The 19,463-nt window shown below is 41.7% G+C and overlaps 2 protein-coding genes across 2 annotated transcripts; one reads left to right on the forward strand and one right to left on the reverse strand.

Annotated features, from left to right (window-relative positions):
• Nucleotides 1–848: 848 nt before the first annotated feature.
• On the forward strand, nucleotides 849–14,506 carry LOC130086822 (testis-expressed protein 2-like; the record flags this gene model as incomplete). The annotated part of the gene is made up of 8 exons (XM_056253024.1): nucleotides 849–1,118; nucleotides 3,000–3,146; nucleotides 3,308–3,407; nucleotides 4,697–4,829; nucleotides 5,442–5,576; nucleotides 6,105–6,317; nucleotides 13,867–13,987; nucleotides 14,163–14,506. Coding segments are annotated over 8 exons (1,284 nt in total), but the record flags the coding sequence as incomplete, so codon positions are not given.
• Nucleotides 14,507–15,162: 656 nt separating this feature from the next.
• On the reverse strand, nucleotides 15,163–17,781 carry rnf151 (ring finger protein 151). Its single transcript, XM_056253019.1, has 4 exons — nucleotides 17,456–17,781; nucleotides 17,022–17,167; nucleotides 15,955–16,051; nucleotides 15,163–15,860 (listed from the first exon to the last, which is right to left on the reverse strand). The coding sequence occupies exons 1-4, from the start codon at nucleotides 17,456–17,458 to the stop codon at nucleotides 15,369–15,371; spliced, it is 738 nt and encodes a 245-aa protein (XP_056108994.1). The 5' UTR covers nucleotides 17,459–17,781; the 3' UTR covers nucleotides 15,163–15,368.
• Nucleotides 17,782–19,463: the final 1,682 nt, after the last annotated feature.

Consider the following 19,463-nt stretch of genomic DNA (forward strand, 5'->3'; position numbering starts at 1 on the left):
TTCGACGCAGGCTTTGAAAACAGACTATTACGATAAGGATCTGCCAGCAACGCCACAAACGTAATTAGTGATGATTTCTGATGTGTAATTATTCAAGGATGAAAATGATCTTATGTAAACTGTGATTAAATTATATACAGAAAGCGATCAAAGAACGCTTCCTTTCCAATTACCCAAGCTGTCAATCACACAGCGTGAGTTTATCTGGACACTTGCCAAAACTCATTATGAAATCAATGATGTTGTTACACTGCACAACGAGGCTCTTACTGTATTTACATCGTGTTTGCATTGTTATTTGATGAAAGCATTCGTGAGAGTGCAGAAATGTTGCGATGATGAGAACACTTCATTCACGCGATCAACAGGCTGTCTTTCATCTGCTCAATGCTCATCACTGCAACCTTTCATGTGTTGGGAATAGATCTAAATATAATGCTTTAATCTTTTATTATAATCTATAATTATTTTTCACGATTCGTTAATCTCGATAGCTGTAATAGTAAAACCGTAGTAAAAGAGTTCCACATGTAATACTAGCTATTTCATATGCAAACATGTCAGCCAATCACAGCAGTGGGCGTTTACACTGAAGTCTCACAGCAGACACGGCCCTTCAAACAGAGCGTTCAAACCAGATGCTAAAATCAGGCTAGGAATAATGCCTTTTATTTCTAAATGATGACAATTTTTTAAATCTAAAATCAGGCTAGGAAAAAGGCCTTTTATTTCTAAATGATGACCATTTTTGATGTAAAAATCATACTGACATTATAAGGGCACGCCAGGAAACATTATAAAATAATCCAGTTCATGACCCCTTTAAAATGTATGAGAATTAAACAAAGTGGAAACACTATTCTAATCATTTCTTTTGCTCTGTAGATAAATCTGTATTGTGTGAGGAGAACCCTTTTGGTCTGTCACATGGTGGTGACGGCTCAGTCAAGGACAGCAGTGAAGATGTGTTCCACAGTGATCTGGTTGGCAGAGTAAAGGAGAACATTCTACCAGACTATACTTCTTACATGACCAGTCTCGTCTTCTCAGCACACGCCAGTCCTGTTCAAAGCCCCTGCCAAAGCAGCACCCAGGGCAGTCCTACTGACAAAGAGCAGGTGAGCTTCAAACAAACATGCTTTGTGTCATAGAATGCTTTGTGTCAGTGAGCGAGCTTTGTCATCCCGGTAAACGAGCAAACTGTGAATAATCTTTGTCACGTGACATGTACAAAAGGCTCATGATATACAGATGTTGCCAAAGCATGTCAAAGTAAATCTTCTACATGGCAGGTATGTCAAAGCACATTTATCTAGGTCTAAAACATGCTGGCTTTACATGATGGTGAATTGCTAGTATAAAGATTAGCCATTAATTATTAAACAAAGCTTCATTCCTGTGGGTGTGGGAAGTGTGTCAGATGCTTAGAGGCAGTTGCTAAAAACACCCCCCAAAAAACATGTTTCCTTTTAAATGCAGGAAATACTATTACAAAGGTTTTTAAATTGTTTACTGGATTTAAACCTCTATTTTACTGAAACCTAAACCTGTATATGTGTCACAGATATCCAAGGAAGACGAAGAAGATGACAAATAACAAGGTTTATTTACATAGCTCAGAACTGTTTAGTGAGACAGCATGCAAACATCACACACGAACAATACCGGACGATGAACTGAAACACAGGCAGGACTTAAATACACAGAGATGTTTAACTAAAGGATGAATAGAGTGATGAATGTAGTTAGTGTCCATGGTGACTGACGAGTGGCGGGAAACTAGAACAAAGGAACACTGACAATATGAACATTTGCCCCCAAAAATGCAAATATTTCACATATTCTCCAATGATTCATCATAGGCTATCATTCAAAAGTTTGGAGTCAGTATAATTTTTTTAATGTTTTGGAAAGAAGTCTTTTATGCTCAACAAGGCATTTATTTGACCAAAAATACAGTAAAAATAATATGAGCTGTACTGTTTGAGTTTTCATGTAACTAAGTGTAAATAGTTAGATGCTATTTATACTTAGCAGATACTATTTGCACCTCAATGTATTGTAGTATATTTTAAAACAGTTTGCAATACTAACAACATATTCAGTGTATATGGTTATATTTATTAAAGTCATAAATGGATGCTGACTTATTGGGACAAAGGTTTAATTCACCCAAAAATGAAAATTCTGTCTTCATTTGCTCACCCTCGTGTCCTTCCAAACCTGTAAGACTTTCGTTCAACTTTTTATGAAATCTGAGAGCTTTCTGTCCCTCCATGACCACTTTCAAGCCCCAGAAAGGTAATAAAGACATCATTAATGTAATCCATGTGACTCGTTTAACCTCAATTTTATGAAGAGACGCGAGTGATTTGTTTGCGCAAAAACCATAATTTACCACTTTATTTACAAAATATTAATCTCTAACGCACATTCATGCAACAACTTCTGTTCTCTCATCAACACACCACGCATGCGTCTTGGTGCTCTCATGAACGCTCGTTGGAGATTAATATTTTGTAAATAATGTGGCAAATTATGTTGTTTTGTGCAAAGCACTTCATAAAATCGAGGTCAAACCACTGGAGTCTGCGTAGGCTAACAATGGAGGGATAGAAAGCTCTCAGATTTCACTCAAAAGATCTTCATCTGCTTGGGATTTTGGAATTGGATTGATAATAATAATAATAAAATGTTTATATTTTAATTTTAAAATGCAAATCTTTCACATATTTTCCAAATGATTCAACATATCTCTAGATATGACAGTTTACTCCTAAAGTGGAGCAAGTTGTGCCACTGGACCACTTTTTTTCAGAAGCAATATTTTTTGGCACAGTGTTTTGTTTTCAGTTGAGAGCAAATATCTTGAAATATATGAAGAACAATTATTTTTACCTCTATTCATTTCTCCTTGCTTAGAGAACAATATAAGTAAAAAAGGTGGCAGCTTACCCCACATTGTAGAAAATTACAATGTTCTTCCATCACCCTCTTAGGAGCAGACCTTTTGTTGCAGTGAGGATGAAACAAAGCCTGTCTGGTTGAACGCAATAATTGGTCGAATCTTTTGGGACTTCCTCCATGAAAAGTACTGGGCTGATAAAGTCCAACAGAAAATACAGCGAAAGCTGAGCAGAATTCGGGTAAGGGAACAGATAGGAATTATGTCATGTTCTTTAACTGGATAAAGTGTGAGGATGTGTTTTTTTTTTTTTAATCTTCCTCAAGTGAAATAAATAGATTATGATAATAATAGTCCTACCCTGTGTGCACACGTTACTGAGTTTACCCTCTTTTACCACAGTTGCCTTACTTCATGGATGAACTGACCCTCACCGAACTGGCCATGGGCTCCAGTATGCCCCAGATAACAAGTACTTCACTACCACAGGTCAACAGCAGAGGTGAGTGGGGCTCCTAAGAGCCTCTTATAAAAGAGCATGTTAGGTCATTCATCCATCACGACTGCTTGGGCGTATGTGTTATGTTCCTGCACTGAGCAGTAGATGAGATGTTATTATCCTTCTGTAATCTCAGGGATCAAAGGAGCGCATAACATCACGTCACTCTCCTCAGCGAATAGCAGCTCGTGTGTGAGCGCGTGTACACGTGTCTGTTTACTCGCTCAGCTGCATGGTGAAATGCTCAATGTGAAGCATATGCGGGATGTATTATCCCCACGAGAAGTGAAGCTGTTATTGTGTAGGTCACAGTGTGTGTCTGTCTTTTACTCTCCGCATCATGATCTGTGAGCATTATGTAACATGTAATGGCTTTCAACTGTCTGGCTCCCTCGCTCAGGTCTCATCCCATTTATGGATTTATAATGTGTGCTAGTAGACTTGTGGGCATTTTACTGTGCTATAATTGTATGGACTTTCATCCATGAACAGATCGTATTGGTTTAATCTTGACCATATAGGTTAGTAGCACAGGCTTTTAGAGTCTTTGATTTCAGCACCTTGCAACATTATTAGTCAATAATAAAATTAATATATGTGAGCTGAGCTGATATAACATTTTAATTGTTACTTTTTTATTACTTTTTATTTCATTTATAAGAAGAAATCTCACATTTTCTGAATAAGCATTTCTTTAATTCTATCCCTGCCATTGACTAGTTATCTCTTCTTTTATGAGAAAGCGCTTCCCTCAGTTCCCTGCCAAAGACGAGTTTTTACGGCTTTCCGTGTTTTCACTTTTATAGGGTGTGCTATTATGCATCTTATGAAAGAGTACTGAATATCAAAACACAGGTGAAGAAGATGCAGAAACTTGCGATATCATATGTAATCATATCATCAACACCGCGATCATCAACATTAAATAGCATATAAATCAAAACTGCTCAAAAATGTTACTGAATGAAATGTCGACCGAGGACGAGGAATAGGACTGTGCCAGCATTAGGGGTGTTGATGGACTCCATCTATGTTTTGATAATCATTCTGAATCTGATCCAGATGGATCTCTGATGGCATGATGCAGGACTAGCCTACAGCGAATACTGAACCAGACTATTTAGTTGTTGAGCAAGTAATCTCATTGGTTGCAGAAACAGCAAAGGCCAATCAGCTTGTGCTATGTGGTAAAGAGTTTCATGACTGAACTAGATATTTATTGCTGAATGTAAAAGTTTTTGTAACAACAGGTAACTTTTGCTATTATTAAAAGAAAAATATCTTTGTGTCAGGTCTATGGTTTCATGTGGAGGTGGAGTACACAGGAGCATTACAGATGACTCTAGAGACTAAAATCAACCTCTCCAAACTTGGGAAGGAGGGAGTCCTTGAGGCAGAGACAGAATTGGAGACAATCAATGTGTTGTAAGTTTTTGGAGAATAAAATAACCTTTCTGAATTTAGACAAAAATGTATTATCTCAAAACTGCATGGCATATATAAAGTCTACTATATAACCTGCAGAAAAAGAATACTTAAATTGAACAAAAGTGGCAGTAAACACTGTTAGATTACGACAAATATTTTTTATTTCAAATAAATGTTGTTCTTTTGAACTTTCTATTCATTAAAAATTACATATATCTTGGTTTCCACAAAAATATTAAGCAGCACAACCGTTTTCAGCATTGATAATAAGCCATGTTTCTTGAGCACCAAATCAGCATATTAGAATGGTTTCTGAAGGATATCTGATGTAAGATCATGTGACACTGAAGAGTTATGGTTGCTGAAAGTTCAAGATATGCAACACAGGAATAAACCACATTTTAAAATATATTTAAATATAAAACAGTTCATTTAAATTGTAATAATATTTCACAATATTACTGTTTTTACTGTATTTTTATCAAGTAAATGCAGCCTTGGTGAACATAAGAGACAACAACCATTATGACTCAGCACAATCCTAGTGTCATTTGTGGGTTTATGTTTATATCTGGTTATGACGAGGTCCTGTCTGGATGTGTTGTGCAGTAGCAGGTCCAGGCTCTCTGTGCTGGCTGACAGTGATGAGGAATCCTCAAGTGCAGGATCCTCGGATGAGGAGGACGTTTCATCCGCGGACACTCAAGGAACCCTGACAGAAAAGCCTCTAGCTGGTGTTGAGGGGTAATTATTATTTACTGAACATTTCACATAATTCTCTGAGATCTCAGAGTTTGGGATGTTGCAACTATTTGGATTATTTGGATGGGATGTATTTCAGAAATGCTGTCTTTGTAAATTAAACATCAAGATGTAGTCAAGTGGCTTGCTGACATTATAGGGATAGTTCACCCGAAAATTACATTTTCTTTTCTCATGTTGTTTCTAAACCGTTCTTTCTTCAATTGAACATGCAATATATTGAGATATTTCAGAGAATGTAAACCCTGCTTTTTGTCCAAACAGTGAAAGTGGATGGGGACTAGAGACAACCATGGTCACCATTCACTTTCAATGTATGGAAAAGAGCAGCTTGGACATCTTGCTAAATGTCCCCTTTTGCTTTCCAGCCAAGAGGGTTTGGAGCGACATGATTTTTTGGTGAATTATGCCTATAAAACAGAATCTCTGTCTTGTTTGAGTTCTTTGTCAAAAATGCTTCTTAAAATAAATCAAGGCCATCTGATGAAAAATTCACTTTGCCTCCCGCAGGGCTGCAGCTGGAGGCAGCACTAGTAGGCGGATTTTGAAATTTGTCGACAAGATTGCCAAGTCGAAGTACTTCCAGAAGGCCAAAGAAAATGAGTACATAAAGAAGAAGATAGAAGAAATGTCCAACACCCCTCTGCTGCTTGCGGTGGAAGTTAAAGAGCTCTCTGGAACCCTGGCCGTCAACATTCCTCCTCCCCCCACAGACAGAATATGGTACGAGCCATTCTCACGCAACTGAACACGCTGTTAATGTTGCATTGGGGATTGAAGCTTTGCTTAAGCTTACACAATGTTTACAGAGATTATCGAAAGCAATCACGCTCCTTAATGATTGGTGTCATTCACTCTTTAACTTTGTTGTAATTAAATTTCAATTTGATAATTAAGGATTAGAGACAAGTCTGTTAACTGGGCATGATGTGATGAATTCAGTGATGGAAAGAGGAGGAGCAGGATTGTGGACCAATGCAATTTCACTGTGGGTGACCCTTGTAAAAAAGAAGTACACTTTAGCATATTTTTGCTTTAAAAAATAGTATGGAATTAATATACTTTGAAAGAATATACTTAAGTCCGAACTGAATGTTATGTTTCCAGGATTTATTGCATATTAATTTCAATTAAATGAAAGTATAGTTTAAATTTATATTATTATTTATTTATTTATTTATTTATTATTTATATTATATTATTTATGTTTTACATCTTTATATGTAGTTTCATAATTACTTTTATTGTCTTTGAAATATGGTTAAATTATATTGCTGGATGTACTGACAGGCATACTGTATATGGTAACTAAAATATGTCATTTCTATTGAAACTTGTGTCATCTATTTAGTAGAATAGTCTATTTATAATTACACATTTTGCAATTATGAAGTAGCAGTTTAGTACAATTAAAATATACTAAATTAATGTAATGTTGAACAACACACTACAGATAATCAAATACTTAACTTGTGCTTTACTATGTTAGTCAACACATCAAAATAAAGCATGACAAAAGAGTATTAAAACGTAATGTTTTGAAGGGGTCCTATTATGCTTTTTCACTTTTTCAACTTTAGTTAGTGTGTAATGTTGCAGTTTGAGCATAAAAAAGATCCGCAAGGTTACAAAACTCAAAGTCCACTCCAAAGGGAGATGTTTTATTTAACAGAATCCACTGTTCAAGAACTACAACGAACGGCGCGTTTGTTCTACACCGAGTTTTTCTGGATCTTGTGAAGTCACAATGTTACTCATTTAAATAATCCACACCCATGGAATACGCAAAAACAAGGAGCAAGGCCTGGTTGAGCTGCTGCTATGTCAAAGAGACACTGTTTTGTCCACCCCGTTTCCAAAACTCATTTGTTTGACCTTCCTAAGGCTGGCAAACTTAGAGTGGGTAAAGTTTATTTTAAACACTGTTCCTGAACATTATAATCCCAACTTGTATCTGTACAATGCCGGCCACGCACAAAAGCTTCTCCTGAAAAGGAGCAGTTACCACTTTGTCGGGACATTCTGTTATTTGTGCATCACAACCTGTAAGTATGTCTTATTATTTAGTTGCGTTTTTTTACAGTATTAACAGTTCCAATTATAAGTTTTATGTTGTTGCTTCAATGTAAACAAAAGGGCAAAGCTGTTTGCCTCCGCTTGTCTGCTAGCCAAAAGTAGTGTTGATATAGTGTTTACTGTAGTTTTTGTAAGCTCTTGCTTTTTGTAAGGTTGTTCATCGCTCCTTAGGAAAATTAACCCTGGTTTTGTAATCGATAACTGTTTGTATTACCATAGTTTTCCGACAAGTATCATGATTAAATGGTGTATAACTTTGTGTCTAAAATGTAGAAAAAAAAACATACCACTCTGAAACATCCTGTGAAATCCGTGCTTGAAATCGTCTCTGGTTACCCACGTAACCGTAGTTCCCTGAGAGGAGGGAACGAGACATTACGTATGGGGAAATCCATTTCTCCTCGAATTATGAAGTCTGATTTGAATAACTCTTTTGCTTGCAAATAGCCAATGGCGATCCCGCCATCACCTGATTGGCTGACACTCCTCAATATAGGTGACGGCGGGCGCCAAAAACCTCAGAATCTTAGCTGAACGAGAGTAAAGAGACTGTAAGTCTTTCCCACACGGCAGGTTACGTAATGTCTCGTTCCCTCCTCTCAGGGAACTACGGTTACGTGAGTAACCAGAGACGTTCCCTTATCGAGTCGGTCTCTCGACATTACGTATGGGGAACAATAAAACCCCCGCCGCATGGGAAAAGTCTGCCAGCTCACAACGAGCTCAAGTAGCACAGCACTAGTCCTTACCTCACACAGCTCGGGATCAGGCACCGGACCTGGTTGAAACACCTATTGGCACAGAGCCAAGTCGGCACCCGCATCAACGTAGCCCCTCCCACATAGTTAAGCAACGCTGAACTGAAGTGAATGGGGATTGCAGCAATGTGATTGGTGCTTAGAAATACACTGCCGGCTTATGAATGCGGGCATAAAAAAGAGACAAAATATAGCGAGCATGATAGCTATTGCTAATAACTTGCACTGTCTGCAAGACTTGGTCGAAACCGCAGCTAGAGCGCGCGCCAGCCGGGGCGTGTCTGCAGTCTAGTCCAATGACAGCTCAGCTCCCTCTCCCTGCACTGACAGTACATGTGGTGCGAATGAAGGAATATTCAAGTTATAGAATCTCGCAAACGTATTACGAGACGACCAGCCTGCCGCAAAACAAATGTCCTGAATAGACATGCCTTTCGCCCATGCCCATGATGACGCCAAACTCCTAGTGGAGTGGGCGTGCACCCCTATAGGGCAAACGGCTCCCCGAGAAGCATAAGCCAGTCGCACAGCCTCCACTATCCAGTGTGATAGCCTCTGTTTCGACAGCGCGCCGCCTTTCTTGGCACCCGCGTAGCAGACGAAGAGCTGCTCTGAAGTTCGAAAATGGCTAGTTCTGTTCACATAAGCGCAGGGCACGCACGGGGCACAAAGCGTGCTTCTGAGACCCTGGGACACTGTCCTCATCGGGGCAAAATGCTGGAATTGTAACCACCTGGGCTCTGAACGGCGTTGAGAGCACTTTAGGCGAATATCCGCGCTTAGGTAAAAGTCTGACCATGCAATCGTCCGGTCCAAACTGCATACATGCACTGTTTACTGACAGGGCATGCAAGTCCCCCACCCGTTTCCCGCAGGCTAGCGCGAGCAGAAACGCCGTCTTGAACGAGAGTACTTTAATGTCGCTAGACTCAGCTGGTTCAAAAGGTGGGTCAGACAGCGCACTAAGCACTAACGACAGGTCGCAGACCGGCATCTGACGAAGGCGGGGGGGAAAAAGCCGCCTCGCTCCCCGGAGGAAACTCGTTATCAAAGGGTGTTTCCCCACTGAATGGCCATCCAACACATCACAAAAAGCAGCAATAGCGGCTACGTAAACTTTCAGTGTAGATGGCGAACTGCCAACATCCAGACGTTCCTGTAGGAAGGTCAAAATAATGGAAATATCGCAATTCCTGGGGTCCTCCTTTTTGTCAACACACCAGTTAGCGAACACTTTCCACTTCAGAGCGTATAAGCGCCTCGTCGAAGGGGCTCTAGCCTCTGCTATTGTCTGCAGCACTCTCTGTGATACTCCGAGCTGATCTGCCACACATGCAGGTCCCACAGCTCCGGGATGGGGTGCCATATCGTGCCCTTCGCCTGAGATAGGAGGTCTCTTCTCGGCGGTATCCGCCACGGGGGAAAACGCGCCATGTTCACTAGCTCCGGGAACCACGGCTGGTTGGGCCATTTGGGCACTACCAGAACCAACGCACATCTCTCCTCCCTGATCTTTTGCAGCACCAGCGGCATTAGCTTGATCTGAGGAAAAGCATACTTCCGACCCTTCGGCCAGCGGCTCGATGATGCAAAGAGGTCGATCTCCGCTTTGCCAAACAGATTCCAGATCATGTTTACCGTCTGCGGATGAAGCCTCCACTCCCCGTGCACAATGCCATCCCTGGACAGCATGTCCGCGCCGTAATTCAAACTGCCCGGCACATGCACTGCTCGAATCGACTGTAGTACTCTGTCTGTCCATAATAACAGCCGCCTCGCTAGCCCCTGAAGGGATCGCGAACGTAAACCTCCCTGTCGATTTATGTACGCCACCACCGCTGTGTTGTCCGTTCTGATGAGAACATGACGGTCTTTCACAAACGGGAGGAAAACCTGCAGCGCTAGACGAACCGCTTCCATCTCCAAGCAGTTTATATGCCAGCGCGTCTGGTCTCCTGTCCACGTACCGAATGCCGGTCTGCCATCGCAGAGGGCTCCCCAGCCTGACAGTGACGCATCCGTAGTGACCACTATGCGTCTGACCACTCTGCCCAAAGCAGCCCCCTGCTCGAACATGGTCGTGTCGAACCAAGGCGCTAGAGTCTCCAGACACGAACGCGTTATAATAAGGCGTTCCGTTCCCGCTTCCCACGCCCGCGACTGTACTCGTCTCTGTAACCAGTGCTGAAGCGGTCTCATGTGCAACAAGCCCAGTCTGCAGACGGAGGCTGCAGCTGCCATCAGACCGAGTAGCCTCTGAAACGTTTTCAAGGGGATGGCTCTGCCTTGAATGAATAGGGCTAATGTACCCTGAATTGACTGGATTCTCGACTCTGACAGCTTTGCGATCATAGCGCGTGAGTCCAGCACCATACCGAGGAAAGTGATGGACTGGCACGGTTGAAGCGCGCTCTTCCGCATGTTCACAGACAGCCCCAGACCTGTCAGGTGGGCGAGGAGTCTGTGTTTGTGTTCCTCGAGGACACTCTCCGACCGCGCGATGACCAACCAGTCGTCGAGATAGTTCAGAATGCGCATTCCACTGAGCTTCAGGGGAGCAAGCGCTGCATTCATGCACATTGTAAAAACACGGGGGGCCAGCCCGAACGGCAACACTTTGAACTGGTATGCCACACCTTCGAATGCAAACCGAAGGAAGCGCCTGTGATGCGGGGCTATCTGAATGTGGAAGTATGCATCCTTTAGATCCATTGCAATGAAGTAATCGTCGGGCTGAATGTGCGCGAGGATCTGCTTCACTGTTATCATTTTGAACGTGCGTTTCGCGAAAATAACTAGAAAATAACGGCTGTAGAAACCGGAATTTTTTCGCTCTTCAGGTACTGTCTCTACTGCTTGTTTGGCCAGGAGAGAGGAGATTTCTGCCCGAAGCAACGGAGCGCTCTGTTCTGACACCTCTGTCATAATCACGCCGCCGAAGATGGGTGGTCTGCGAGCGAATTGGAGCGTATAGCCGCGTTTTATCGTGTTTAAAACCCAATGTGATGCCGTCGGTAGCGTTGACCACGCACTCAGGTGACTCGATAAAGGGGGCTTTAATGAATGCTGCGGCGGGGGCTGAGCGCCAGCCACCGGGGAAGCATTGACCGCTACATGAGGTGACTCGTCCGCGGTCTTTCGCACGGGGACATAAATAGCCACCTTCTCGGGTTTCCCCGAGCTTCCGCTCTGCGAAACGTCTCCCGGGGGAGAGGTCTCGCCTATGACGTGGGTAATAGTGTAGGGAGGAAGAAAGCTCTTTTGCTGAGACATGTAATGCACTTTGTTTATTGAAACGGAACACAGCGGTTTCAAAATCAAAACATTCACGTCGAACTCTGGGCGGGAGCACGCCCTTTTCGCAGCAGGTCCGACGAACACGTCCCGCGCTCTCTCCTCCCCGACACGCACATCAGGAACGCTGCTCCTTTTTGCCCGCCGGGCGCCCTTGGCTGCTAGAGGCCGGTTTCGCACCAAAGCGGGGCTTCCTGAACTGCCTCTGGCGGAAGGGAGGCTCTGGCTCGCGGCGCTCCGCCGCGCTCGGAGACGCGCGTCTGGTAGGTCCCGCCGGGCGCTGCGCAGAAGAAGATCTGGATCTCGCTGCAGGGGGGGCTTGAGACCGTTTCGGCAGTAGATGAGGCATCATCCTGGATTGCTTGACGGTCTCGGCGTACTTGTCGGATAACGACTCCACCGCGACACCGAAAAGGCCCGTAGGGCTTACTGGTGCGTCCAGGAACTGCTTTTTATCTGCATCGCGCATCCCCGACAGCGTCAGCCACAGATGGCGATGTAGGGCCACAAGACTGCCCATATTTCGGCCGATTCCCTGGGCGACCTTTTTTGACGCCGCCAAAGTGAGATCTGCCGCCGTGCGCAGTTTCCTGAGCAACTCGGGGTCCGGGATTCCCTCATCCAGGGACCCTAGGAGTCGCGTCTGGAAAACCTGCAGAATTGCCATCGTGTGGAGGGCAGATGCTGCATGTCCAGCTGAAGTGTAGGCTTTCTCAGCCATGTGGGCAGTAGCGCGACATGGCCTAGAAGGCAGTTGGGCGGTCTTCCAGCCGGGAGAAGACGCTAGATGAGCCGCGATGGTATCCTCGACGGGAGGCAATCGCGCGTACCCCAATTTCTCTGCCCCTTCCACTGAAGTCAGCAGCTGGGTACCTTGTGCATGGGCTCAGGCTGAGTAAGGGGAGCGCCATGATCTGGTGAGCTCCTCGTGGACCTCCAAGAAAAAGGGGGCGGGTCTCCGCGGGGCTTCAGCCTGACGGCCCGCGCCGAGGAAGGAACCATCCATCTCTTAGACGGCAGCTCCTTGGGCGCTGTCCACTCCAGCTCCATATCCGCCACAGCCTCAGTGAGGATGGCCATAAGCTCCGCATCCAAAGAGGCGGGGGCGCCTTCAGACGGGGACTCGGACCACGCTCCTGGGTCGGAGGCACTGGTAGACATGGCGTCGTCATCGTCATATCCAAATGAGACTATTTCCCGCGCTTCCTTAGGAGGGCGGTAACAGGCCTCAGAGTAAGTTAGGGGCTCTGCCGCTTGAGGATGGCGTGGGTGTTGGGCCGACGTCAGAGCCTCGACAGAATCCACGGATGGAGTTCTCTGCCGTCTCCCGGTCCGCAGCTCGACGGCGGCAGACTGGGGAGAGGCAGGAGACACAAGGCCGTCGTTACGTGTAACGGCCAGCCTTGCACGAAGGATCTTGATGGGAAGCTCCTCACAGGCACGACATCCCGATCCCTCGAGTGCCGCCTCCGCGTGGGCCCGGCCCAGGCACAGCACACAGTTCTCATGTGCGTCCGGGAAATCGATGGGTCCACCACACATGCGGCAAAGAGACATATTAATATAATCCACCGGAACGCGAGAGGGGAAACTCCTTACTATATTCCGCTCTGAATGCGTACATCAACGGTGAAACAGACTCGAGTGAAGAAAAAAGATTCTGAGGTTTTTGGCTTCCGCCGTCACCTATATTGAGGAGTGGCAGCCAATCAGGTGATGGCGGGATCGCCATTGGCTATTTGCAAGCAAAAGAGTTATTCAAATCAGACTTCATAATTCGAGGAGAAATGGATTTCCCCATACGTAATGTCGAGAGACCGACTCGATAAGGGAACTGTTCTGGATGATCCTCTTGTTTGTTAAGATTCTTAAGTCTGAATCAGGCTTGAATTGGTTTGAAATTGACGCCATCCTTAATATTTACACCTGAGCAGATGAAACTTGTGGTTATGGTAAGGAGCGTGACATATGACATATGGTAAGGAGCGTGACAAGTAAAACTTTTAATTTGACATTATTACAATGTGACTTAATTATGTTAAGTTTTTTATGGAATATTGAAGTGATTTTTGTGCATTCAGGTTTGCAGACATGTCTTTGGATATATGCAGCAGAATAATAAGTGTTTTGTTGTTTCTCTTTAGGTATGGTTTTTGCGGACCCCCGAAACTTGACCTAAGAGTCAGACCCAAACTGGGAGAGCGAGAAGTGACTTTCTGTCATGTGACTGAATGGATTGAAAAGAAGCTACAAGATGAGTTTCAGGTTTGTTTTGATGAGATTGTGATAGCCTCTCTAGAAACTTACCAAACATGTTAAGTATATGACAGCTTTTAATTTGAATAAATTTTATGAATTATTTCAGTTAAATGATGTACTTTAAAATATTTGAATTAACCTCCATAACAAATCTTGTCCGATTTCCTAATAATTATTTCAGGAAGTTTTTGTTTTGCCCAACATGGATGACATTTACCTGCCGCTAATGCACTCTGGGATGGACAACCCGACAGCTTCCCAACAACACCCTGCAAAGCTGTCCCAGCATTCCTCTGTGGCCTCCACTGACAGGTGTGATCTGGAACATTCTGCAGAACTACAGTAGTGCCTCCTTGTGGACAGACATGTCAATACACCGGTATCAGGAACCCGCTCCTTTAACTTCAAAAAACTATTTGGAGTGTAACTTGTAATCAGCTTCATTTAAACATCCCACACATGTTCTCTCTTAATTTATTATCTCCCATTATCATACACTCCCATTTCTTTGAAACCCAAAACAGTTATTCCTTAATGTGTGTTTAACCATTTTATTACTTTATTGTGTTTATGTCCTAAGGACAACTGATTATTTGTTGAACATCCACAATAGCTTAAATTAGACATATAAGCATTAGTAATAAGTAAATAATAAAGAATTTATTAAATAATTCATTTTTAGAAATAAATACAACTCGTTTTGAAAAAAGTCTTACATACATGTTCCACAAGTGTTTGCTTTTTACATTATGAATTAATATATAGTATCAAAGACAGTTTTTGTACGATTTCACATTTTCTTGTCAAGTGTCACTTCAAGATTGTAATATCTGTAATCTGTAATAACTTAAGCAGGCATTTGAATGTTACAGTAATTGTTTTTTCTTTTTTATATTTGTGCATTAGAATCAATGTCTCACTTTATTAACCTCTCAAAGCTCTAGGAGTAATGTGCTAAAAAAAATTATTTTTCTGTTTATCGTGCTTTTCTCTATATACAAACAATAAATCTGTAAAATTGGTTGGTTGTGCAGCCCTTAAAGGGATTCTGTCATCATTTACTCAACCTCATGTTTTTAAACCAGTATGACTTTCTTTACTCTGCAATCTGCAGAACACAAAATAAATTTTTATTTTTTTTATTTTTTTCAGTGTTGGACTTTCTTGTATGGACAGTTGAAACATTCTTCAAAATATCTTCTGTTATGTTTCACAGGAGAAAGAAAGTCATACAAGTTTGGAATGACATGAAGGCGGGTAAACATTTTTGGGTGAACTATCCCAGATGATTACAAAAAGGGAAAAATACATTTAATGAAACTCGCACATAAAAAACTAACTCGAATGCTTTCTTTGAATCCTGAAGGACATTTCCGTCATGTATAGCCTATCTGACTCTTGAACTGTTAGTGTGATGGCGTCTGCTGGTGCTGCTCGGACTGGCGGCACTAGTGTCTGTCCAAGTGCTGGTTCCCTCCCCTGCTTCAATTTCCAGATCGTCGACCTCCAGGCTCTCACACATCAGATTGATCTGCCTTCTTATTTGTGCCATCCGGCTCTGCATGCGCTGCATCTTCCTGCGTAGGTTGGCAGCAATGGCCCTCTGCTTCCTCCGCTCGGATACGTAGCGCTGCTGTAGCTCTCGGTAGCAGTTATGTCGGGCCTGGTTCTCTCGGACGAGAAGCGTCCCGCAGCCCATGGGACACAGCTGTCGCCAGTGGGTACAGCTCTGGTCATGTGCCTGCGCATCTTTCCTCAGCACCTGCTGCCCACAGCCTTCATGAGGACAGAGCTGCCACTCATACGGACAGTTGGAGATGTGGAGGTACTCGTTCGAGAGCGGGAAAGTGGTTCTGCAGCCCTGCTGTGCATTTCGACACTAGGAACACAGACACATGGTGTTGTTCCACATTCACAGTTTAAGCACGAGACACAACTATATATTAGACTTGAGCTTTAAAAATGTTGCCTACCTTGATTGGTAAACGGCCAATGGATTTACTCAGCTTAAACAAAACCAGCATTTGGTTCTGGTCAATAGGCTGCCTGCAGCAAGGGCATTTCACCTGTCTGAAACAACAACATTTGCTCAAACATCCAAAGCAGAAGTACTGTACTCTACTTTTCAAAAGTTTGGGGTCAGTAAGATTTTTTTTCTTTCAGCAGGGACACATTAAAAAAGTGTCACTAGAGATTTGTCTTTTTGTCACAAAAATCAAATAAATGCTGGTATTTTGAACCCACTGTTCATCAAAGAATCCTAAAAAAAATCCATGTCTGCACAGAATGCACGCAAAAATAATAAGCATGAGATGTAAAAATATTACATCTTATTATAAAATAATAAACACACAACAATTATAAAATAAAATAATATTCTATAAAAATTTAAATATTAATATATAATATTAAGCATACGATTATTATACAATGAGATTATATAAAATATTAAGCATAAGATATTTTATCAATGTTTATCTTGAGCAGCAAATCAGCAAATGATATCTGAAGGATCATGTGACACTGAAGACTGGAGTAGTGATGCTGAAAATTCAGCTTTGATCACAGGAATAAATTACATTTTAAAATATATGAATACACTTGTTTTAAAATGTAATAATGTTTCAAAACATTACTGTTTTTACTGCATTTTTGATCAAATAAATGCAGTCTCGGTGAGCATAAGAGACTTCTTTCGAAAACATAAAAAATTCTTACCGACCTCCAACTTGCGTTTACTGGATAGTGTTACAATCCATCCCATCTGGTTAGGCATGATATTTTTTAAACAGGCAGATGTAAAAAGCTTGTGTGTAATGTATTTCAAATTGAACAAGAGAACCTGCTAAATTCAGACAATACCAGTTATGCCAATTAAGTTATAAATCAAATTATAACCCAGAAAGGAAATGTTAATTTCCTACCTTGCTTTTCTTTTTTGTTATTTATTTTTATTTTGTTGTTCTGGAAATCCTTTTACAACTCTTCCCAGCCTCATCTAATCTGGTTTGTCTTATTATAAAATATTGAAAATGGTTACCTTTTCATCCACTGTAAAATGCATTCCTTGCAGAAGACATGGTTGCATTTGAGTCGTACAGGGCAGCGTAGAACGGCTCTACAGATGACACAAATCAGATCATCATCTGGGGTATCCACAAACTGCTCCACTTCATAACCTCCAGTCTAATACCAAAATAAAAACAATTCTCATATACAAACATTTCATTAATATATTGTAATGGCAAATGCGTGCTGACTGCTAGCAAGCAGCATTACTATTTTTTTCAATGATTAATATTACTAATATTAAATCAAACTATTTCAAACCACCATTTTATAGTAAAATTATTCATGTCATATATTATCAGACTTTTTAAACATAATGTTTAAAGCTTGTAATGTACATACAGTATTTTCCCCCCACAATTATCCAATTTTATCTTATATAAATAAAAAAAAATAAAAACTCACCATTTTCACTTGTGTTACGACTACAAGGACACGGCTAATACATATGCTGTATATGTTAAATAATCTGGAGAGGCAAAAAGACAGACAGATCTGTCATCACAACACAGAGCAAAACATCCCAAAGGAGATCACTTGACCCCGGATCATTCAGAAATGCATTGCAGGTATCCAATTTTCTCTTCTTTTCCATTCTAGCACAAGTGACAAATGTGGTTAGCACCTGACAACTTTTTTACACTATCCACTGGGACCTTATTTTGGTACCATCTAGGTTTTACTTGTTAGACAAAAGCATTGCTATGGAAACCGGTGAACTTCAATGGCTGCCTGCTCTAGAGGCTACAAGCCCTATTCTCTAAACACACAGGTCTGAATGGCCAATGAACACACAGCAGCATTTTTTACACAATAGAATATATCATAAATCATTTTACAGTATGTGGGAAAATGATGTCCCACACTTTAAAAATTAAACTAAGTCAACAACTGTAATTGGAAAAGTTTTAGCTAAAAGTTTAAAAGGTCTTTACAATAAAGAAAACACCAGATTGTACTGGCCACCATTCATATGTACAGGGGAGAATGGAGGTAAGATGTGTCAATGGGTAAGTTGTGTTAGGCTACTTTTGATTACATAATTGACCCTTGTTTTAATATTTTTCAGTGTTTTTTTTAAAAAGTGAGTTTTTAAAAAAATCTAGATGAAACTTACAATCAAAACAATAAAAAAAAAATCTAGAATGCAGGACAAACTAGAAGCGGAATAATCAATATAGAACAATAATAGTGAATGAATGTTGACGCAAGAACCAAACAGATCTTCTGCACAGACCTGCTATGACCAACTTAGTGATGATGAATCCGATCTTAAAGCAAAAGGAATTGGATGGAATATTTGAATGCTACCAATCCAAATTCTGATTTCTGACTTGTGATGCAGTCTGAATCATAATGACACCTTGTTCATTCGTTGGCCAGAGGAGAACTGGCAGTGTCATGTTTCTATGTGTTTAAAGGTGACCTATAATTCAAAATTGAATTTACCTTGGTATAGTCAAATAACAAGAGTTCAGTGCATGGACATGACATAGAGTGAATCTCAAACCGGACTGTTTTCGCGTTCTCATTTAATTCACGTTTATGAAAAACACCCCTGAAAAACGGTCGGTTCTCCACACAATACCGACTGTGACGCAATAGTCGGGATCATTAATATGTATGCCTCCAAATATTTGCATAATGCCAGCCCTCAATGCCAGGCGGAACTGCGCAGCCGAAGCATGGCAGTTGCTCAGTGTGGATGTACACATGAACACAAAAGTATTTTTTAGTTCCTTCATCTGAGCCTCTGAAGAAACAATGGGTTAATTTTATTTTCTCTGGAAATTTCCAAACATTTCACCGAGTGTTTCCTCAACTTGGGCCAATACAGAGCTGGCCTCGGATCGAGCTACCAAGCAACACTTTCTGATGTGTAATTGTTCAAGTTCAGACAGGTAATCTTTCTCTCAAAATCGTTCAATACTGTTTATGCATCAGTAAGTCAAGCCAGTGACTAAAATATCAGCTTCACATCGTTTCTTTTAGTAGGCCTAGGATGAAAAGAATCGTATTTAAATTGTGAACAAATTATATACAGAAAGCGATCAAAGAACAATCTTTCCACACAGCGCGAGTTTATCTGGACACTTCCCAAACTCGTTATGAAATCAATGACGCACGTTACTGCACAACGAAGCTCTTACTGTATTTACATCATCGTGTTTGCGTTGGTGAAAGCAGAGAGAGTGCAGAAACTGCTTTGCAATGATAAGATCTTCATTCTCGCGATCAACACACTGTCATCTGCTCAATGCTCATCACGGCAACATTTTATGTGATGGGAATAGATCTAAATACTTTAAAAACATCTCACGATTCATTAATCTCGATAGCTGTTATAGTAAAAACGTATAATAGCAGTAGTAAAAGTATTCGGGAGAGAGTTTCACATGTAATGCGTTGCTAT

The sequence above is a fragment of the Rhinichthys klamathensis genome, unplaced genomic scaffold, assembly GCF_029890125.1.
Source record: "Rhinichthys klamathensis goyatoka isolate OS25496 unplaced genomic scaffold, OSU_Roscu_1.1 h1tg000101l_1, whole genome shotgun sequence".
Lineage (NCBI taxonomy): Eukaryota > Metazoa > Chordata > Actinopteri > Cypriniformes > Leuciscidae > Rhinichthys > Rhinichthys klamathensis.